General features: G+C 41.3%; 1 protein-coding gene across 2 annotated transcripts; it reads right to left on the bottom strand.

Moving 5' to 3' along the window:
- Window positions 1–1434: 1434 nt before the first annotated feature.
- LOC120046376 (nucleolar transcription factor 1-like) lies at window positions 1435–19908 on the bottom strand. Of its 2 annotated transcripts, none has more exons than XM_038991558.1 (16): window positions 19860–19908; window positions 19283–19379; window positions 18642–18814; window positions 18103–18186; window positions 15002–15157; window positions 14762–14826; window positions 14536–14659; window positions 14073–14192; window positions 12594–12715; window positions 10049–10196; window positions 6141–6223; window positions 5710–5905; window positions 5423–5470; window positions 4093–4152; window positions 2280–2345; window positions 1435–2184 (listed from the first exon to the last, which is right to left on the bottom strand). In XM_038991558.1, exons 2-16 carry the CDS (start codon window positions 19329–19331, stop codon window positions 2098–2100), a joined length of 1581 nt encoding a protein of 526 aa, XP_038847486.1. In that variant the 5' UTR covers window positions 19332–19379; window positions 19860–19908; the 3' UTR covers window positions 1435–2097. The 2 variants fall into 2 exon arrangements, with proteins under 2 accessions (XP_038847486.1, XP_038847485.1); XM_038991557.1 differs by having other exon boundaries at window positions 19826–19902.
- Window positions 19909–20115: the final 207 nt, after the last annotated feature.

Here is a 20115-nt window from a genome sequence, read left to right on the forward strand (position 1 = left end):
GAACTCTGGAGCTCTGTCAGTGACCCTCGGGTTCTTGGTCACCTCCCTGACCAAGGCCCTTCCCCCCGATTGGTCAGTTTGGCCGGGCAGCCAGCTTTAGGAAGAGTCTAGGTGGTTCCAAACTTCTTCCATTTAAGAATGGAGGTCACTGCGTTCTTGGGGACCTTCAATGCTGCAGAAATGTTTTGTTACCCTTCCCCAGATCTGTGCCCCGACACAATCCTGTCTCAGAGCGCTACAGATAATTCCTTTCGACCTCATGGCTTGGTTTCTGCTCTGATATGCACTGTCAACTGTGGGATCTTATATAGAATTTACCACAGGTGGACTCCAATCAAGTTGTAGAAACATCTCAAGGATGATCAATGGGAACAGGATGCACCTGAGCTTCATTTCGAGTCTCATAGCAATGGGTCTGAATACTTATGTAAATAAGGTATTTCTGTTTTTTTTATTTTAATGTGCAAAAAATTCTAAAAACCTGCTTTCACTTTGTCATTATGTGAGGATGAGGATTATTTATTTAATCCATTTTAGAATAAGGCTGTAATGTAACAAAATGTGGAAAAAGTCATTGGGTCATTTATTTTACCTTTATTTAACTAGGCAAGTCAGTTAAGAACAAATTCATATTTAGGCTACCCTGCCGCCCCAATCATGCTGGCCATATTGCAGTCTTCTCGACTGCCATAATAAAATAAACACTTGAATAAATGAGGGATACAAATAACATGTTATGGTGGGGTGCATTTTCCATGGTTTAGGTCCACTAGTACCATCTATGCCAAGGCGACTGCGTGACAAATGCCAAGAGTGTGAAAAGCTGTCATCAAGGCAAAGGGTGGCTACTTTGAAGAATCTCAAATATAAAATATATTTTGTTTAACACTCCCCCCCCCCCCTCCCCATGTATCATTTCAAAGTTTGTAGAAAATAGTAAAAAGAAAAACCTTTGAATTTGTAGGTGTGTCCAAACTTGACTGGTACTGTATATATTACATATATACTGTATGGATTTCCTTTATTTGCAAAAAAAACTCCTGCCTCTTGGGCCCCCCACAGGCCTGGGCCAAGGGGCTTCAGCCCCGGTAAGCCCTTACAATAACCCAGCTCTGTGTAATAGTGAACAAACAAAAACGTACTTCAAAAGATAATCTAAAAGAAAAAAAATGATGGCTCACCTGGCGCAGCTAAAACCATTGAACTTGTGAACGGATGTCAGACTACATCAAATAACATCGACTGGCAATTTAATGTATCTTACCTCTTGTCCACTTCATGTTCATAGAGGATACTGATAGAACAGCAATATGATTCTCAAACTTTACATGAAACATCATAATCTGCAGCACTAAATTACATCATGGGTAAGAGAGTTGTTTTGATGGAAACTGATGAGTAAATCAATGAATAAATGGTCCTTTCACATTTAACTACCACACAGGAAAATTCAGATTGTTTTTAATAACAGTGAACATTGATACAAGATACTGAATGTTATGCCACTGTTACTCAATGGCCAAGCAATAAAACTGTCTAGGCAGATTGAGTCCCCTAATCAAAAATCATAAAACAGCAGAAACATTTCAACTCATTACCATTTTATCCTGAAGAGTCAACAAAACTAGAATCATTGACATGAATACCTTAGAGTCTCTCCTCCCGAAGAAAGGGAGATTGAGGTAGTCCCATTGGAATTCAGTGATCGAAGACTAATGGTATATCCAACAAGCAAGCACAGTGACATTAGGTTATGGGCAGTGTGCATCATTCTGAATCAGTCCTCTTAAAAATAAAAAAAATCTGCTTATTTCAGATCTGTGATTTCTTCAAGGAAGGGAGGAATGAAGGATGCATTTCCTCACGCCATCTGAACAGGGCGGCAGGTAGCCTAGTGGTTCTGCCCTGAACAAGGCAGTTAACCCACTGTTCCTAGGCCATCATTGAAAATAAGAATATGTTCTTAACTGACTTGCCTAGTTAAAAAAAAGTAAAAAAATAAATAAAAAAAAGTCCAAGGCTCAAAATAAACACCTGAGTTTATTGGGACAAGTGTCAATGACATTAATTCAGTCATTAGGTTATGGACAGTGTGTATCATTCCATATCGGAGTCCTCTTCGGAACTGGAGCTAATACTGGAGCACCCTGACCAATTCTCCTTTTCCGTCATATGTTCGGCATCCTAAAAAGGTACATAAGATCAGTGTTAACACTTATCTTGGCGAATTGTCCCAAAATAAAGGCTTGATTAAATAAAAACAATGTGTCTATTCTAACCTCATCCGAGTCATCTTCATCACTGGATGTGTCGATGTCGCCCTCCAGGTCGTCATCCTCTGAATCCTAGAGAGAAACATGCTGATACTGGATGAAATCCTCATTGGACATCAGTGAGGGATTTAACCCTTACATTGAAATGATGCCTAACCCTATAGGCCCTGGTCAAAAGTAGTGCACTTTAAACGTAACAGGATGCCATTTGGGACACAGACCATGTCAAGTTAGGATTCCACCCCATAGGAGCACTTGTTGCAGTACTGTTGGTAAGTATTAGAGATATTAAATAAACAATGCCCAATGAATGCTCCAGGAGTTTTATTGTGCAATGCTTCGACCCGAAGGTCTTCGTCAGGCTGATGTTGTACAAAGAAACTAGAGCATTTGTCAGCGTGCAGGTATCTAATCTTTACAACATGAGTTTACTTTTTGTACCCAGCACCTGCAAGTCACTTGATGTGCATACACTATGTTTGAAACTATATACACAGGGCATTCGGAAAGTATTCAGACCTTACTCTAAAATGTATTAAATAGTTTCCCCCCCCTCATAAATCTACACACGATAACCCATAATGACAAAACAAAAACAGGTTAATTTGTTGCAAATCTATAATAATAAATAAATAAACTGAAATATCACATTTACATAAGTATTCAGACCTTTTACTCCGTACTTTGTTAAAGCACCTTCGGGGATTACAGCCTCGAGTCTTCTTGGGTATGACGCCGTTTCCAGCTACAATAGTCATTTACAACATTAACAATGTCTACACTGTACTTCTGATCAATTTGATGTTATTTTAATGGACACATTTTTTTTGCTTTTCTTTCTAAGTGACGCCAAACTTAATTTTTTTTATTTTATTTATTAGTTATTTTACCAGGTAAATTGACTGAACACGTTCTCATTTACAGCAACGACCTGGAGAATAGTTACAGGGGAGAGGAGGGGGATGAATGAGCCAATTGTAAACTGGGGATTATTAGGTGACCATGATGATTTGAGGGCCAGATTGGGAATTTACCCAGGACACCGGGGTTAACACCCCATCTCTTACGATAAGTGCCATGGGATCTTTAATGACCTCAGAGTCAATTTGATGTTTTTTGTGTGTGTAATTTTGAACAATAGTGTATGTAAATAAGGTATTTTTTTTGCAAACATTTCTAAAAACCTGTTTTCACTTTGACATTATGGGCTATTATGTGTAGATTGATGAGAAAAAAAAACTATTTAATCCATTTTAGAATAAGGCTGTAACGTAACAAAATATGGATAAAGGGGTCTGAATATTTTCCGAAGGCAGTAACCGAAAGGTTGCTGGATTGAATCCCCAAGCTGACAAGGAAAAAACCTATCATTCTGCCCCTGAGCAAGGCAGTTAACCCAATGTTCCCCGGGCGTGGAGGTCGATTAAGGCAGCCCCCCCGCACCTCTCTGATTCAGAGGGGTTGGGTTAAATGCGGAAGACACATTTCAGTTGAATGAATTCAGTTGTACAACTGACTAGGTACCCCCCACCTTTTTGCATTTTTACTCCTAAACTTATTTAGGCTTGCCATAACAAAATGAGTTGAATACCATGCAAGACATTTCAGCTTTTCATTTTTTATGAATTTTGAAAAACGTGATTCCACTTTGACATTATGGGGCATAGTGTGCAGGCCAGTGACAAAAAGTACATTTAATATGTTTTAAATTTGGGATGTAACACAACAAAATGTGGAAAAAGTCAAGGGGAGTGAATAGTTTCTTTTGTCGTCACGGTGTGGTGTTGTGGAGGTGATAATGTGTGGTGTGTTAACTTACTGATGTTCTGCCCTTCTTTGCCATCCTTCCCTGCTTTGGGTTGTCGAGGATTTTCAATTTCTGAAGAACAGATACAAGATCAACGCTAAAGATAACTCACGCCAATCGCAACCAGACAGACACACACACACGGCCAGTATAAAATCCGTGGTGCCGGGAAATCGCAAGGAATCACGGAATCCAGACAGTAAAACAGAATTCAAGAATATTCCAAAATGTACTGAACTAGGGAATCAACTAAATGTATTGAAAATTAATTAAACTTCCCCAAGTTTATTATAAGACATGAACAGAATGCATCAGTGATTCGTATTTCCTGCAACTTTCTGAAGCGGCAAAAATAATTCCACGTCTGTGTATGACTGGTGCGTGCGTCTACCACGTTGTATAGCCGTTAGTGATGATGCTAATGAAAAAAAGAAATTAAAACGTTAACTACAAAGTAGCCTATGCTTACCTGGCAGAATGATATCATGATTATTTGCGTCAATCAAGAGGGTATTTGTTTCGCAAACTCTACCATCACGTGTGCTACAAAAACAACAGCCTCTTGCTAGGTCCGCACTCGAATTAAAGGTTAACTAGCTAAGGGCCTCCCGGGTGGCGCAGTGGTCTAAGGCTGTGCCACCAGAGACTCTGGGTTTGAGCCCAGGCTCTGTCGCACAATTGGCCTAGCGTCGTCCGGTTTAGGGAGGGTTTGGCCGGCAGGGATATACTTGTCTCATCGCACACTAGCGACTCCTGTGGTGGGCCGGGTGCAGTGCACGCTGACCAGGTCGCTAGGTGTACGGTGTTTCCTCCGACACATTGGTGCGGCTGGCTTCCGGGTTGGATGCGCGCTGTGTTAAAAAGCAGTGCGGCTTGGTTGGGTTGTTTCGGAGGACGCATGGCTCTCGACCTTCGCCTCTCCTGAGTCCGTACGGGAGTTGTGGCGACAAGACAGTAACTACTAACAATTGGATACCACGAAATTGAGGAGAAAAAGGGGGTAAAAAATAAATATATTTTTTAAATAAATAAATTAACTAACTACACTCAACATCTAAATTCCTTCTAGACCTAAAAAGTGGTCACCTGATGTGGTTTAAGAACTGTTGTGGACTTACAACATCAAATTCATTTTTTTTTTCAAAAAAAAAAAAAAAGTGTGCTTTTGAGAGGGAAAAACTGAAAAGAACTGGGATAAATGGAAACCTGAAAAAACTAAATTGAGAAAGGGGAATTTGGGAAAAACTAAACAGAATCCGGAAAAATAAAATCTAACATTTTATAGGGCCTTTGTACACACACACACACACCTCAATTTCCTCTCGGTTTTATCTCTACTTACATTTGGATTTTGATCCAAGTACTTTGCCTGTTCCTTTGGGGACATGGTCTGAAAAATGTTAAATAGTAAGACCACCAGTTAACAGTAAAAACTTTACAGATAGACCTCAACTCACAACAGTGGTCATATTTAATCTAAAAAGAGGGTTTGTCCCAAATGGCATCCTATTCCTAAGTGCACTACTTCTGACCAGAGCTCTACTGGCTCTGGTCAAAAGTAGTACACTGTATAGGGATTAGGGAATAGGGTGCCAAGTGGGAAACAACCAGAGAGTGAATGGACTTTACATTAAACCAGCTGCGTAGCTCTACTTGGTACTCCCTAGCCCTCTCCTGGGCTATTCTCTGGTAGTGCTCCTTTTCCTTCTGGGCCAGCTTCCTCCACAGTGGGCTGACCCTGGCCATGCACTTCCTGGAGCTGAGGTGGCTCGACTTGGCTCTCAGCTCCGCCATCTTCTCGCTGTAAAATACTGTGTGACCCCACCTGTTCAGTGAAGTGGAGAAAGGTTTTCAAAGCTAGAAGTTGGGGTCACACTCAATGCTGTCACTGGGGAATGGGGGGAAATAATGACTGAATATGTTTCGAAAGGCATATAATTTCCTCTTAGCTGATACATCTGCACAGCACAAAACTATTAGAAGTAATTCTTTCAGAAGTACTTTCACAAACTCAGATAACTGATGAAGAGATCAGTTGGGCCACAGCCAGGGATACTCACTCAGGTGGTTTCTTGGGCTCGCCTTGAAACATACTTTTCCTTTTCCCCAACAGAATGCGCTGCTGTTCCTTATCTGTCACAGTCTGATTGGACAAACACACACGTCATGTTCCTGACTGCATTAGGACTAATGTCCACGATACAAATAGTCATTTTTGGGGCCAATATTGCTGAGCAATGTTAAGGAATCCTCAAACCAGAGCGTAGAAATTGGCAATGTGCTCAATCTCCCATTAAAATATTTTGGAAAACATAGCAGACATTTGAGCTCAAGTGAGAGAAAATCAACTCCTGTTTTGGAGTGAAATGTTGGCCATTCACATCTCAAATGATTCCGCACTACAATATTTATGATACGTTAATACACACAGTGCATTCGGAAAGTATTTAGAACCCTTGACTTTTTTTTAACGTTAAAACATTACTTTAAAATGTATGGGAAAAAAGTCCCCCCCCTCATAGATCTAAACACGATACCCCATAATGACAAAACATTGACATTTTTTTGCAAATAAATAAAACTGAAGCACCTTTGGCAGCGATTACAACCGCAAGTCTTCTTGAGTATTACGCTACAAGCTTGGCACGCCTCTATTTGGAGAGTTTCTCTGCAGATCCTCTCAAGCTCTGTCAGGTTGGATGGGAAGAGTCGGTGCACAGCTATTTTGTCCCGAAGTCACTCCTGTGTTGTCTTGGCTGTGTGCTTAGGGTCGTTGTCCTGTTGGAAGGTGAACCTTCACCCCAGACTGAGGTCCTGAGAGCTCTGGAGGTTTCATTAAGGATCAAATAAAATTTTCTTTGTCACATGCGCCGAATACAACAGGTGTAGACCTGACCGTGAAATGCTTACTTACAAGCCCATAAACAAAAATGCAGTTCAATAAATAGTTAAGAAAAGATTAACTAAATAAACAAAAGTATAAAATAACGAGGCTATATACAGAGGGTACTGGTACCAAGTCAATGTGCGGGGGTACATGTTGAGGTAAATTGTACATGCATTATCGCTCTGTACTTTGCTCTGTTCATTATTCCCTCGATCCTGACTAGTATCCCAATCCTTGCTGCAGAAAAATATCCCCTCCGGCATGATACTGCCACCACCATGCTTCATCATAGAGATGGTGCCAGGTTTCCTCCAAATGTGACGCTTGGCATTCAGGCCAAAGAGTTCAATCTTGGGTTCATCAGACCAGAGAATCTTGTTTCTTTAGGACCTTTAGGTGCCTTTTGGTAAACTCCAAGAGGGCTGTCGTGACGTTTACTGAGGAGAGGTTTCCATCTGGCCACTCTACCATAAAGGCCTGAGTGGCGGAGTGCTGCAGAGATGGTTGTCCTTCCGGAAGGTTCTCCCATCTCCACAGAGGAACTCTGGAGCTCAGTCAGAGTGACCATCAAGTTCTTGGTCACCTCCCTGACCAAGGCCGTTCTCCCTCAATTGCTCAGTTTGGCCGGGCAGCCAGCTCTAGGAAGAGTCTTGGTGGTTTCAAACTTCATCCATTTAAGAACAAAGGAGGCCACTGTGTTCTTGGGGACCTTCAATGCTGCAGAAATGTTTTGGTACCCTTCCACAGATCGGTGCCTCGACACAATCCTGTCTCTGCGCTCTACGGACAATTCCTTCGGCCTCATTGCTTTGTTTTTGCTCTGACATGCACTGTCAACTGTGGGACCTTAAATACAATTGTGGCCAAAAGAGAATGACATTTTGAGAATGACACAAATATTAATTTTCACAAAGTCTGCTGCCTCAGTTTGTATAATGCAATTTGCATATACTCCAGAATGTTATGAAGTGTGATCAGATGACTTGCAATTAATTTAAAAAAAAAACATTTCCACTGCATTTCAGCCCTGCCACAAATGGACTAGCTGAAATCATGTCAGTGATTCTCTCGTTAACACAGGTGTGAGTGTTGAAGAGGACAAGGCTGGAGATCACTCTGTCATGCTGATTGAGTTCGAATAACAGACTGGAAGCTTCAAAAGGAGGGTGGTGCTTGGAATCATTGTTCTTCTTGTTCTTGTGGTCCCGTGTGGCTCAGTTGGTAGAGCATGGCGCTTGCAACGCCAGGGTTGTGGGTTCATTCCCCACGGGGGGACCAGGATGAATATGTATGAACTTTCCAATTTGTAAGTCGCTCTGGATAAGAGCGTCTGCTAAATGACTTAAATGTAAATGTAATGTTCTTCCTCTGTCATCCATGGTTACCTGCAAGGAAACACATGCCGTCATCATTGCTTTGCACAAAAAGGGCTTCACAGGCAAGGATATTGCTGCCAGTAAGATTGCACCTAAATCAACCATTTATCAGATCATCAAGAACTTCAAGGAGAACGGTTCAATTGTTGTGAAGAAGGCTTCAGGGCGCCCAAGAAAGTCCAGCAAGCGCCAGGACCGTCTCCTAAAGTTGATTCAGCTGCGGGTTCGGGGCACCACCAGTATAGAGCTTGCTCAGGAATGGCAGCAGGCAGGTGTGAGTGCATCTGCACACACAGTGAGGCGAAGACTTTTGGAGGATGGCCTGGTGTCAAGAAGGGCATCAAAGAAGCCACTTCTCTCCAGGAAAAACATCAGGGACAGACTGATATTCTGCAAAAGGTACTGCTGAGGACTGGGGTAAAGTAATTTTCTCTGATGAATCCCCTTTCCGATTGTTTGGGGCATCCGGAAAAAAGCTTGTCTGGAGAAGACAAGGTGAGCGCTACCATCAATCCTGTGTCATGCCAACAGTAAAGCATCCTGACACCATTCATGTGTGGGGTTGCTTCTCAGCCAAGGGAGTGGGCTCACGCACAATTTTGCCTAAGAACACAGCCATGAATAAAGAATGGTACCAACACATCCTCCGAGAGCAACTTTTCCCAACCATCCAGGAACAGTTTGGTGATGAACAATGCCTTTTCCAGCATGATGCAGCACCTTGCCATAAGGCAAAAGTGATAACTAAGTGGCTCGGGGAAAAAAACATCAATATTTTGGGTCCATGGCCAGGAAACTCCCCAGACCTTAATCCCATTGAGAACTTGTGGTCAATCCTCAAGAGGCGGGTGGACAAAGAAAAACCCACAAATTCTGACAAACTCCAAGCATTGATTATGCAAGAATGGGCTGCCATCAGTCAGGATGTGGCCCACAAGTTAATTGTCAGCATGCCAGGGCGGATTGCAGAGGTCTTGAAAAAGAAGGGTCAACATTGCAAATATTGACTCTTTGCATCAACTTCATGTAATTGTCAACAAAAGCCTTTGACACTTATGAAATGCTTGTACTTAAACTTCAGTATTCCATAGTAACATCTGACAAAAATATCTAAAGACACTGAAGCAGTAAACTTTGTGGAAATTAATATTGGTTTCATTCTCAAAACATTTGGCGACGACTTAACACAATTCCATTTGTTATTTCAGAGTTTGTCGTCACTACTTTTCTACAATGTAGAAAATAGTAAAAAGAAGAGAAAACCCTTGAATGAGTCAGTGTTCTAAAACTTTTGACCGGTAGTGTATATATATTATTCATGTACATATTGCTCATTATTGCGCCAGTATCTCATACTCCACTCTGTTACCAGCAACATTTCTCAGAAATATTGCCTCAAAACTACTAGTGTATAATCAGTTTAAGTGTTCACCTAACATGCTAATCAGTCATTACACATGTTTCTGTAAATAATGTGTTCACACAAGTAGACAGTTTTTGAAATTAAGAGAACTTACACAAATTGGTTCACGTTGATAAAAAAAAAAAAATGTACACAGAAAGTTTAATTGGAGGTCAGACATTTCATGTCTGTCTTCACAATAAGAGATTAAAAGAGCAGCTTCAACAGACTTGCCCCCAAACATGAAAATACATACGAAATACCTAAAAGAGTTGAAAGGAGCATGCATGTTCTCCAATTAACCTTGTCACAGCGTCTCTGGTAGGCTTCCTTTTTACGCGTTGTCATTGTTTTCCAGCGCTGGGAGCAAACCACAAAATACTGGTTGTTAGGGACTCCCTCTCCCAGTATGGTGGCTTTCTGTTCCTTACAGAAAAGGTTGTAACCCTTCCTAAACCACAAACACATGGTTAACTCAACCTTAAAAAAGCAGGTATGACCACAAACTCCATCACTGTAAATATGACATGGCCATTTACAGTGCATTCAGAAAGTATTCAGACCCCTTGAACTTTTCCTGATTTGGTAACATTACAGCCTTATTCTAAAATGTATTAAACCCCCCCCCAATCTACAAACAATAGACTGTTTAACATTTTGTCAACTTTATAAAAAAAATACTAATCTAAAATATTACATTTACATACACTACCGTACAAAAGTTTGGGGTCATTTAGAAATTTCCTTGATTTTGATAGAAAAGCACATTTTTTGGTCCATTAAAATAACATCAAATTGATCAGAAATACACTGTAGACATTGTTAATGTTGTAAATGACTATTGTAGCTGGAAACGGCAGATTTTGAATGGAATATCTACATAGGCGTACAGGCGCCCATTATTAGCCACCATCACTCCTGTGTTCCAACAGTACGTTGTGTTAGCTAATCAAAGTTTCTGATTTTAAAAGGCTAATTGATCATTAGAAAACCCTTTTGCAATTATGTATGCACAGCTGAAAACTGTTGGTCTGATTAAAGAAGCAATAAAACTGGCCTTCTTTAGACTAGTTGAGTATCTGGAGCGTTACAGACACAAAATGGCCAGAAACAAAGAACATTCTTCTGAAACTCGTCAGTCTATTCTTTTTCTGAGAAATGAAGGCTATTCCATGCAAGAAATTGCCAAGAAAGATCTCGTACAACGCTGTGTACTACTCCCTTCATAGAACAGCGCAAACTGGCTCTAACCAGAATAGAAAGAGGAGTGGGAGGCCCCGGTGCACAACTGAGCAAGAGGACAAGTATACTAGAGTGTCTAGTTTGAGAAAGACGCCTCACAAGTCTTTAACTGGAAACTTCATTAAATTGTACCCGCAAAACACCACTCTAAACGTCAACAGTGAAGAGGCGACTCCGGGATGCTGGCCTACTGGGCAGAGTTGCAAAGAAAAAGCCATAAGGCCAGCATCCCGGAGTCGCCTCTTCACTGTTGACGTTGAGACTGATGTTCTCTGTTCATCTTTCCCTCAATCCTGACTAGTCTCCCAGTCCCTACAGCTGAAAAACATCCCAAAAGCATGATGCTGCCACCACCATGCTTCACCATAGGGATGGTGCCAGGTTTCCTCCAGATGTGACACTTGGCATTCAGGCCAAAGAGTTCAATCTTGGTTTCATCAGACCAAAGAATCTTGTTTCTCATGGTCGGAGTCCTTAAGGTGTTGTTTGGCAAACTCCAAGCGGGCTGTCATGTGCCTTCCGTCTAGCCACTCTACCATAAAGGCCTGATGGCGGAGTGCTGCAGAGATGGTTGTCCTTCTGGAAGGTTCTCCCATCTCCATAGAGGTACTCTAGAGCTCGGTAAGAGTGACCATCGGGTTCTTGGTCACCTCCCTGACCAAGGCCCTTCTCTCCCGATTTCTCAGTTCTCCCCCGATGATTCAGCCAGCTCTAGGAAGAGTCTTGGTGGTTCCAAACTTCATCCATTTAAGAATGATGGAGGCCACTGTGTTCTTGGGGACCTTCAATGCTGCAAAAATGTTATGGTTACCGTACCAAGATCTGAGCGTCGAAACAATCCTGTCTCGGAGCTCTACGGACAATTCCTTCGACCTCATGGCTTGGTTTTTGCTCTGACATACACTGTCAATTGTGTGACCTTATATAGACAGGCATGTGCCTTCCCAAATCATGTCGAATCAATTGAATTTACCACAGGTGGACTCCAATCAAGTTGTAGAAACATCTCAAGGAGGATCAATGGAAAGAGGATGCCCCTGAACTTAATTTAGAGTCTAATATCAAAAGGTTCTAAATACTTATGTAAATAAAGGTATTTGTTTATTTTTTATGAATTTGCCAAAATTTCTAAAACCCTGTTTTCACTTAGTCATTATGGGGTATTGTGTAGATTGATAAGGGGGAAAAAAGTAGACATTTTATAAAAAGGCAGTAACGTAACAAAATGTGGAAAAAGTCAAGGGGTCTGAATACTTTCTGAATTCACTGCATATTGAACGTATCTATATTGGAAAATGAATTGCCACTCATGCAATAGATCTGTAAAAGGCATGAGTGGACCCAATAATGTTGGAGAGCTGCTGACTTACGGAACAGTATACTTGAGTAAAAATAAATAAAAATACTGTAAATATGCTCATAATAATTGTATGGGTTAACACCAACGTTCAAGCCTGAAGAAGGCACTATGTGCCGAAACGTTGTTCACCCATTCAATTATTGGGTGCATATTTAGAGTGTGCGACTATCTTTCTGTTTACTCATGCAACAGTTACTACTTTGGCAAAGGTAGCCCTTTATGGTAAAGGCAGGCCCAGTGACTTACGATGGGGGTTTGTCAGGCTTGCCGTCTGCCAAGTCCTTCAACAGTCTCTCACTCTTGCGCAGAAGCGGCTTATGCTTGGCCCTCCGACTCCCGTTATTCTCTGGGTGCTCCTCCATCTCCTCCTGCAACATGAGAGTTGTTCATGGTTGAGCGATTCATGTGATGCAAAATCAACAACCTAAAACATAAATGTGTCCTGGAACTTTGCATTGTGGAACAGTGAACATATTGTTAGCTTCTAGTTCTCAGAGTAAAAACCTCAACAGACACTATGAAAGCTTAACCAAGTTCACTCTTCCCAGAGGATCAATACAGCTGCATTAGACAAAACATGTTTCCACCAACACAAGTATATATACTCCAATTTAGCTGCACTCCTCCTCTCCAATCCTTACATCTTTTATGGTTCGACAGGAAGACGAAGTGACGGGGTAATAAACCGCTCCTCCTCCCTTAAGGTGACCTGACCTCAATCCCCTTGATGCCTAATCTAAAGCTCTCCACCCGTATCCCCTATAGCACTCCCGTGACTGCCTCCCCTCTACCCAGCACATTCCAAAGCCACCTGGGCTCCTACAGATAACCATTAACTTCTGATGTAAAAACCAGTCTCCATCACTCCTCACATACTATAGTATTACTCCTGATGTATCATGTCTATGGTATAACAATGTTCCAAGTTTAACCCAGAGTCTAACAATATACTGAACAAAAATATAAACGCAACATGTAAAGTGTTGGTCACATGTATCATGAGCAGAATTAAAAAGACCCCAGAAATGTTCTGTATGTACAAAAAGCTTATTTTTTCTCAAACTGTGCACAAATTTGTTTACATCCCAGCTAGTGAGCATTTCTCCTTTGCCAAGTAAATCCACTTCAAAAAGCGGATTAAAGAGCATGATCATTACACAGGTGCACCTTGTGCTGGGAACAATGGAAGGTCACTGTGCAGTTGTCACACAACACATTGCCACATATTTCTCAAGTTTTGAGGGAGCGTGTAATTGGCATGCCGACTGCAGGAATGTCCACTAGAGCTGTTGCCAGAAAATGTAATTTTAATTTCTTTACTATAAGCCACTTCCAACTTTGTTTTAGAGATTTTGGCAATACGTCCAACCAGCCTCAGAACTGCAGACCACATGTAACCAGGCCAGCCCAGGACCTCCACTTCCGGCTTCTTCACCTGCGGGATCGTCTATGACCAGCCACCCGGACAGCTAATGAAACTGAGGAGCATTTCTGTCTGTAATAAAGTCCTTTTGTGGGGAGAAACTCATTCTGATTGGGTAGGCCTGGCTCCCAAATTGGTAGGCCTATGCCCTCCCAGGCCCACCTATGGCTGCGCCCCTGCCCTGTCGTGAAATCTATAGATTAGGGCCTAATGAATTGATTTCAATAGACTGACTTCCTTATATGAACTGTAACTCAGTAATCTTGTATTCTAGGCCATAAAGAAATCAGCAAAACACCCACCTCCTCATACTGTCTCCGTTGCTCCAGAGAGAGATTGATCCACTTGAGTTTCTCCTCGTCAGGTAGCTCGGACCAGCGCTGCTTCTGCTCAATACTCTGCCTGATACAGCCTCCTTTGGCCTGTGGAGAGAGACATGATGCTATATCACCTGCAGTTCATGTGTTTCTCATGCAATGTAGATTCATCAGCAAGACTAACCTGTATAAATTACAGTTAAATTAAATTAATTGTGAATTGGAACAGTCAGTGGGAGGTCAGGATAATCAGTCATTCCTCTATATAAAGAATATGCCATAACAAGTTGTTTAGTAGAAGCAGATTGCTGAACTCTGAAGACACACCGGCCCTTGCTGATTAACATCTCCCACCCCTCCACTAGCTATCCTTGTAGAATATTTCAACAACAAAAAAAATAAGCCTTGAACAGATTACATTAGATTGGTTGACAGCTATGACACTCACATCTGGGTTGGCTAGAAGGAATATCCTCCTCTCGTTGCGGTACCAGAGCCCGTGGGGTGTGAGGGGCCCTTTTATGTTCTTTAAATAGTCTCTCCGTACCTTCTTCCCCCCAGGGTACTCTTTCCTGGAGGAGCATTGGTTCAGTTGAGACTTTAGAAAGTCAAATAACAAACAAACATGTATCTATGACATCAAGAGAGCAACAGACAGCTCAATACAGTCTTACCTCAACTTCTTCATGCTTTTCTCATACATTTCCTTCTCCTTCTGGAATTTCGCAATATAACTTGCCTATAAACCAGAAATAGGAAGTAATCAACCAGTCAGTCAAGTGTATAGGTCACAAAGGTATCTTAGTCTAACTCAAACCAAAGAATTCGAGGATAAATAAATTGTGCTATAGCAACTTGAAAATAGGAGATCATTGCCATTATGACTATAAAAAGCACTTCAGACACTGACACACCTTCTCGTGCTCTGGGAGCTCATTATACTTCTCATTGATTAACTTTAAAAGCTCAGAAGTTGTAATTTCAGGCTGCTGCTTCGCAAACTTTTTAAAGTTTTCTCTGATGAAGATGCTGCTTGGCGGGGCAGGTCTCTTTGGGAAGTCAGGGTGTATCTGCAAAAGAACAGAGAAGATTTCTCCAATATGTAAAACATCCTCTTAAAGTCCTACTCCGGTCTCCTTTTCAGCTAATTCACCACCCAATTCAGTTTACAAAAGGCACATCTCTGACATGGCACAAGTGTGACGGTGGGCCTTTCCTCTTTCCTTCTCAATTGCTCCTCTATTGTTCTTCAAGCATGGGGGAGGTCGATGAAAACCAGATGGCACCATCAGACCAACTCATTGAATGGCCTACTCCATGAAGTTTGTGCTTGTGTCTAAAAAAAACACTATGTGCTCAAAACATATATTTTTTTGCCCTTGTACATTACTGTATTTATACATAGGATATTGTTTTTCCAACAGGAACAGCACTGTAACAAGTAATGGACAAGAACAACATTTTTTACCAGTTTGCCACATGACTATAGAAAAGAAGAGCCGCACACTTTAGGAGCTCAGATGCAATATTTGAATAAACTAATAACCAACGTTTCGACAGACAAGCTGTCTTCATCAGGGTATAATGACAAACACTGCGGGTCACTAGTTTATAAAGTGTCTAATCATGGCCGGGTGTGGCCTGATATCATTGGTTAATTCTCAGATATAAGAACATACAAAAACATGAATGGATAGCATACGATAATAGATACATAGGCCTACAAACATTTACAAGAAATAGCAAAATCACAATAATCACAAGAATGGCTTCAGATCAAAGTCTACGTTGAGACCGAAGGGAGAAAGAGTCTTTAAATTAAAGATCCAGGCAGCATCTCATTATACCAATAAATTGTCGAGGTCACCCCCTCTCCTAGGGAGGGTGATATGTTCAATGCCTACAGCAGGTGGAAGCTTCTAGGTCTACTCCAGGGTCTCCAACAGGTAGATCACGAGCTACCAGTAGCTCACAGCCCACCTATGAGTAGCTCGCCAAACAGTTCTGAAAGCACATGCAATTTTTCACGTTCCACTGCAAACTGTCATAAACAAATCTCACAAGTATCAGACACCGCAAGCTCCCAGCTACCATTTAATCAACGCAACATTCACAAGGTAAAAATCTACAGTCATTGAAAATAAGAATTTGTTCTTAACTGACTTGCCTAGATAAATAAAGGTTTTAAAAAAAATAAAAAATAAAAATCCCACCCCTGGTTAGCCACTAAAGGCTTAAAAAGCCAAAACACAACACAATATCTGCCAGATACTTTCCAGCAATATTGCCCGTCTGTGTAGTGCGCGCGTTTGTCTATCACTCTCAGTGTAGCCAGTTGATGTGATAACCGTCGTCGGTTGACAGAAATACTTTCCCCAAAACCGTCTAAACATAAATGTTAACTGCAAAGTAGGCTAACCTGGCAGAAGTATATCATGAGTAAGTATATAATTTGTATCTGTTATTTGCAAATTTTGCATTGAAATGAGCAGCAGCAGCACAGGATCATTGCTAGTCCAGCACATTCCTCACTCACTAGATGCACAATTAAAGAAAATCTAAATTTGTTTGTTTTCTTCTCGACCCTCCCTTAATGGTTTAATAACCATTATTTTACCAGGTACAGTACCAGTCAAACGTTTGGACACCTACTCATTCAAGGGTTTTTCTTTATTTTTACTATTTTCTACATTGTAGAATAATAGTGAAGACATCAAAACTATGTAATAACACATATGGAATCATGTAGTAACCAAAAAAAGTGTTGGTGACAGCTTTGCACACTCTTCTCTCAACCAGAATCATTAGGTAGTCACCTAGAATGCATTTCAATTAACAGGTGTGCCTTGTTAAATGTTCATTTGTGGAATTTCTTTCCTTCTTAATGCATTTGAGCCAATCAGTTGTGTTGTGACAAGGTATACAGAAGCTAGCCCTAAAAGACAAAGTCCATATTATGGCAAGAACATCTCAAATAAGCAAAGAAAAACGACAGTCTATTACTTCAAGGCACGAAGGTCTGTCAATTTGGAGCATTCCAAGAACTTTTAAATGTTCTTCAAGTGCAGTCGCAAAAAACATCAACTTCTATGATGAAACTGTCTCTCATGAAGACCACCACAGGAAAGGAAGACCCAGAGTTACCTCTGCTGCAGAGGTTAAGCTCATTAGAGTTACCAGCCTTAGAAATTGCAGCCCAAATAAATGCTTCAGAGTTAGACAGACATCTCAACATCAACTGTTCAGAGGAGACTGTGTGAGTCTGGCCTTCATTGCCGAATTGCTGCAAAGAAACCACTACTAAAGGACACCAATAAGAAGAAGAGACTTGCTTAGGCCAAGAAACACGAGAAATGGACATTAGACCGGTGGAAATCTGTCCTCTGGTCTGATGAGTCCAAATTTGAGATTTTTGGTTTGAACCGCCATCTCTTTGTGAGACGCGGTGTGGGTGAACGGATGATCTCTGCATGTGTGGTTCCCACTGAGAAGCATGGAGGAGGTGTGATGGTGCTTTCCTGGTGACACTGGTTGAGAGAATGCCAAGCGTGTGCAAAGCTGTCATCAAGGCAAAGAGTGGCTACTTTGAAGAATCTAAAATATAAATACATTTTTATTTGTTTAACACATTTTTGGTTACTACATGAATCCATATGAGTTATTTCAACGTTTTGATGTCTTCACGTATTGTACAATGCAGAAAATAGTACAAATAAAGAAAATCCCTTGAATGAGTAGGTGTCCAAACTTTTGACTGGTACTGTATATTGACAGAAAACATAGTGCACTACTTTCTCTTGGAACACTAAGGACAGGGAAGAGTTGCAGGGGAGAAGAGAAGAATGTCCCTATTTGAAAGCTAGAGAATAATTAGTAGCTTGCTATGTTTAATTTTTTTTAAAGTAGCTCTCGTGCTAGGAAAGGTTGGAGATCCCTGTTCTACTCTATTACTTTAAGCAGCATTCTATAGGTTTAAAAGGGACATTTACAGGAGTTAGACAGAGTTCTCACTTACCTTCCAGTTCTTGCCCTGGAAAGGGTTTTCACAGGCAACCTCAGCTTCAGTGACCAGCTCTGCTAGAGAACGAATCTTGCGCACCTTAGAGAGAAACACAGAGATAGTATGTTTTGATAGTATCCCATGTGGCTCAGTTGGTAGAGCATGGTGCTTGCAACGTCGGGATTGCGGGTTCGATTTCCACGAGGGACCAGTACGAAAATGTCCGCACTCTGGATAAGAGTGTCTGCTAAATGACTAAAATGTAAATGATAGACATTACTTTGTATATCTCTGTACTATGTTCATGTGAACCAATGTATGAATATTTTGACTGGTATTTCATATTCCATGAGAACCAAGAACAAACATGCAAGAGTAGCCTAACTAATTTACTTAATGGATAGCAAGGGAGCCAACTAAGATGAAACGCTGTCTGTCTCAGGAGAAATTGCCTATCCTGGTCCCAGATATGTTAGTTCTGTATAGCCAACTCAACGATACAGTGCAAACAGATCTGGGACCAGGCTAGGGTTTCTAGGCCAGAAGTCACCCACCTTTTTTGATAGGTCCTTCCACTTCTGATGACACATCTGTGGAGAGTAGGGACCAAAAGCCACCTTGTCCCACTCCAGTGTCCTCTCCCCTTTAGTGTAAATACTCATGTCACCTTTGGGAATGTTTTCTTTGATACCATGCAGGAGCGTTATCAGGTCCTCCCTACCCCAGGCTGTAACCAAAGGACAGACATACAGACAGATGACCAACCAGTCAGTCAGACACAAACAGACGGTCAGACAGACAGCAAACCAGTCAGACAGATGTCTAAGAAATCAAACAGACGACCAACCAGACAGACATATGTATCGACAACACAGATAGACAGCCATATAGACAGACATACTGACAACCACAACTAGACAGATGACCAGTCAGACAGAACCAACGAGTAAAACAAACACAGTCCACAGAAGAGACAGACAAGGGGAAATGACAGAGTGACAGGCAAAACCTTACTGCATTTCAAGCTAATTTACAGTGAACAAAGATAAACATGCCTCATTGAGCTACATACAAAACGGTTGCTTTAACTCTTATCCAAAATTCACAACTCAATGATCCCAGCCAGCTGGTCAAGTCACTTCACACCCCGGAAATAGTTCGTTAAGTCTTGAAAAAACCTTCATACATTACTTACCTTGTTCTTTATCGCTTGTCTCCATTTCTCCTTCCTCTGTAAAGTCCATCACAAACTAGTGGCGATGTTTGCACGAGTAATAGCCCTTTGAATGATGCTGAAACACAACTAACGTTAGCGGCTATGTGAGTAACGTTAGCTAGCTTAGTTGCTAAAGAACCACATGGCTATTTAAAATGCATTCGTGTGGTCATTGTAAGCACGTGAGACGTTCCCCTTTCATGGTCCTGGTGCAAGCAATAATGTTTAGCTAAATGAAATACAAAATTTATAAACAAATGATATACATAGCTAGCTAAAGTTGCGAATTTTCATTGGGATAGGCTATATGGAAACGCCTGGTGCCGAAATTGATGACGTAGGGTTGCGCAGTTGAAACTGGGAGTCGAGTGGAGACGAATGTAATTCGGTTCAGACAGTCGAGTCGTCCTGATGAGCCCTTCCCAGCTAGGTATATTATGCTAACAGCAGCAGCATGGCGCTAGTTAACACTTATAAAAGTGGGAACAATTTAGAAATAACCATTTAGAATATGGATGTCACCTTGACATGTAGGCTGGCTAAAGTAACGACTAACCGGTGTGAATCCAGTGCAATGGTGTTGTATCTCTGAAAACCGGATGCATACGGAGTTGCCGTCTTGTGATAGGTTAACGTAGTTATTTAACCAAAAAAATGTGACATAGTAAGTAAACGAGAAGGTGCTAGATAGTGTTGCTAATCTGGCCAAAATGACAGCTAAAAATCACATGTATTGCTTTTGTAGTCCGATAAAAACGGAATGACCCTGAACACTCCCAAATCCCAATTTCGGCAGACGAGTTTAAAATTAT

This window comes from Salvelinus namaycush, chromosome 4 (genome assembly GCF_016432855.1).
Source record: "Salvelinus namaycush isolate Seneca chromosome 4, SaNama_1.0, whole genome shotgun sequence".
NCBI classification, from domain to species: Eukaryota; Metazoa; Chordata; class Actinopteri; order Salmoniformes; family Salmonidae; genus Salvelinus; species Salvelinus namaycush.

What these genes read in the sequence shown, in the direction of transcription:
- LOC120046376 (XM_038991558.1), bottom strand. Translation starts at nt 19,331, where the DNA reads ATGGACTTTACAGAGGAAGGAGAAATGGAGACAAGCGATAAAGAACAA. An exon ending in TCCAGGGCAAGAACTGGAAG is followed by an intron (nt 15,158 to 18,102) that starts GTAAGTGAGAAC and finishes GTTCTTTTGCAG; the next exon opens with ATACACCCTGACTTCCCAAA. An exon ending in AGCTCCCAGAGCACGAGAAG is followed by an intron (nt 14,827 to 15,001) that starts GTGTGTCAGTGT and finishes TCTGGTTTATAG; the next exon opens with GCAAGTTATATTGCGAAATT.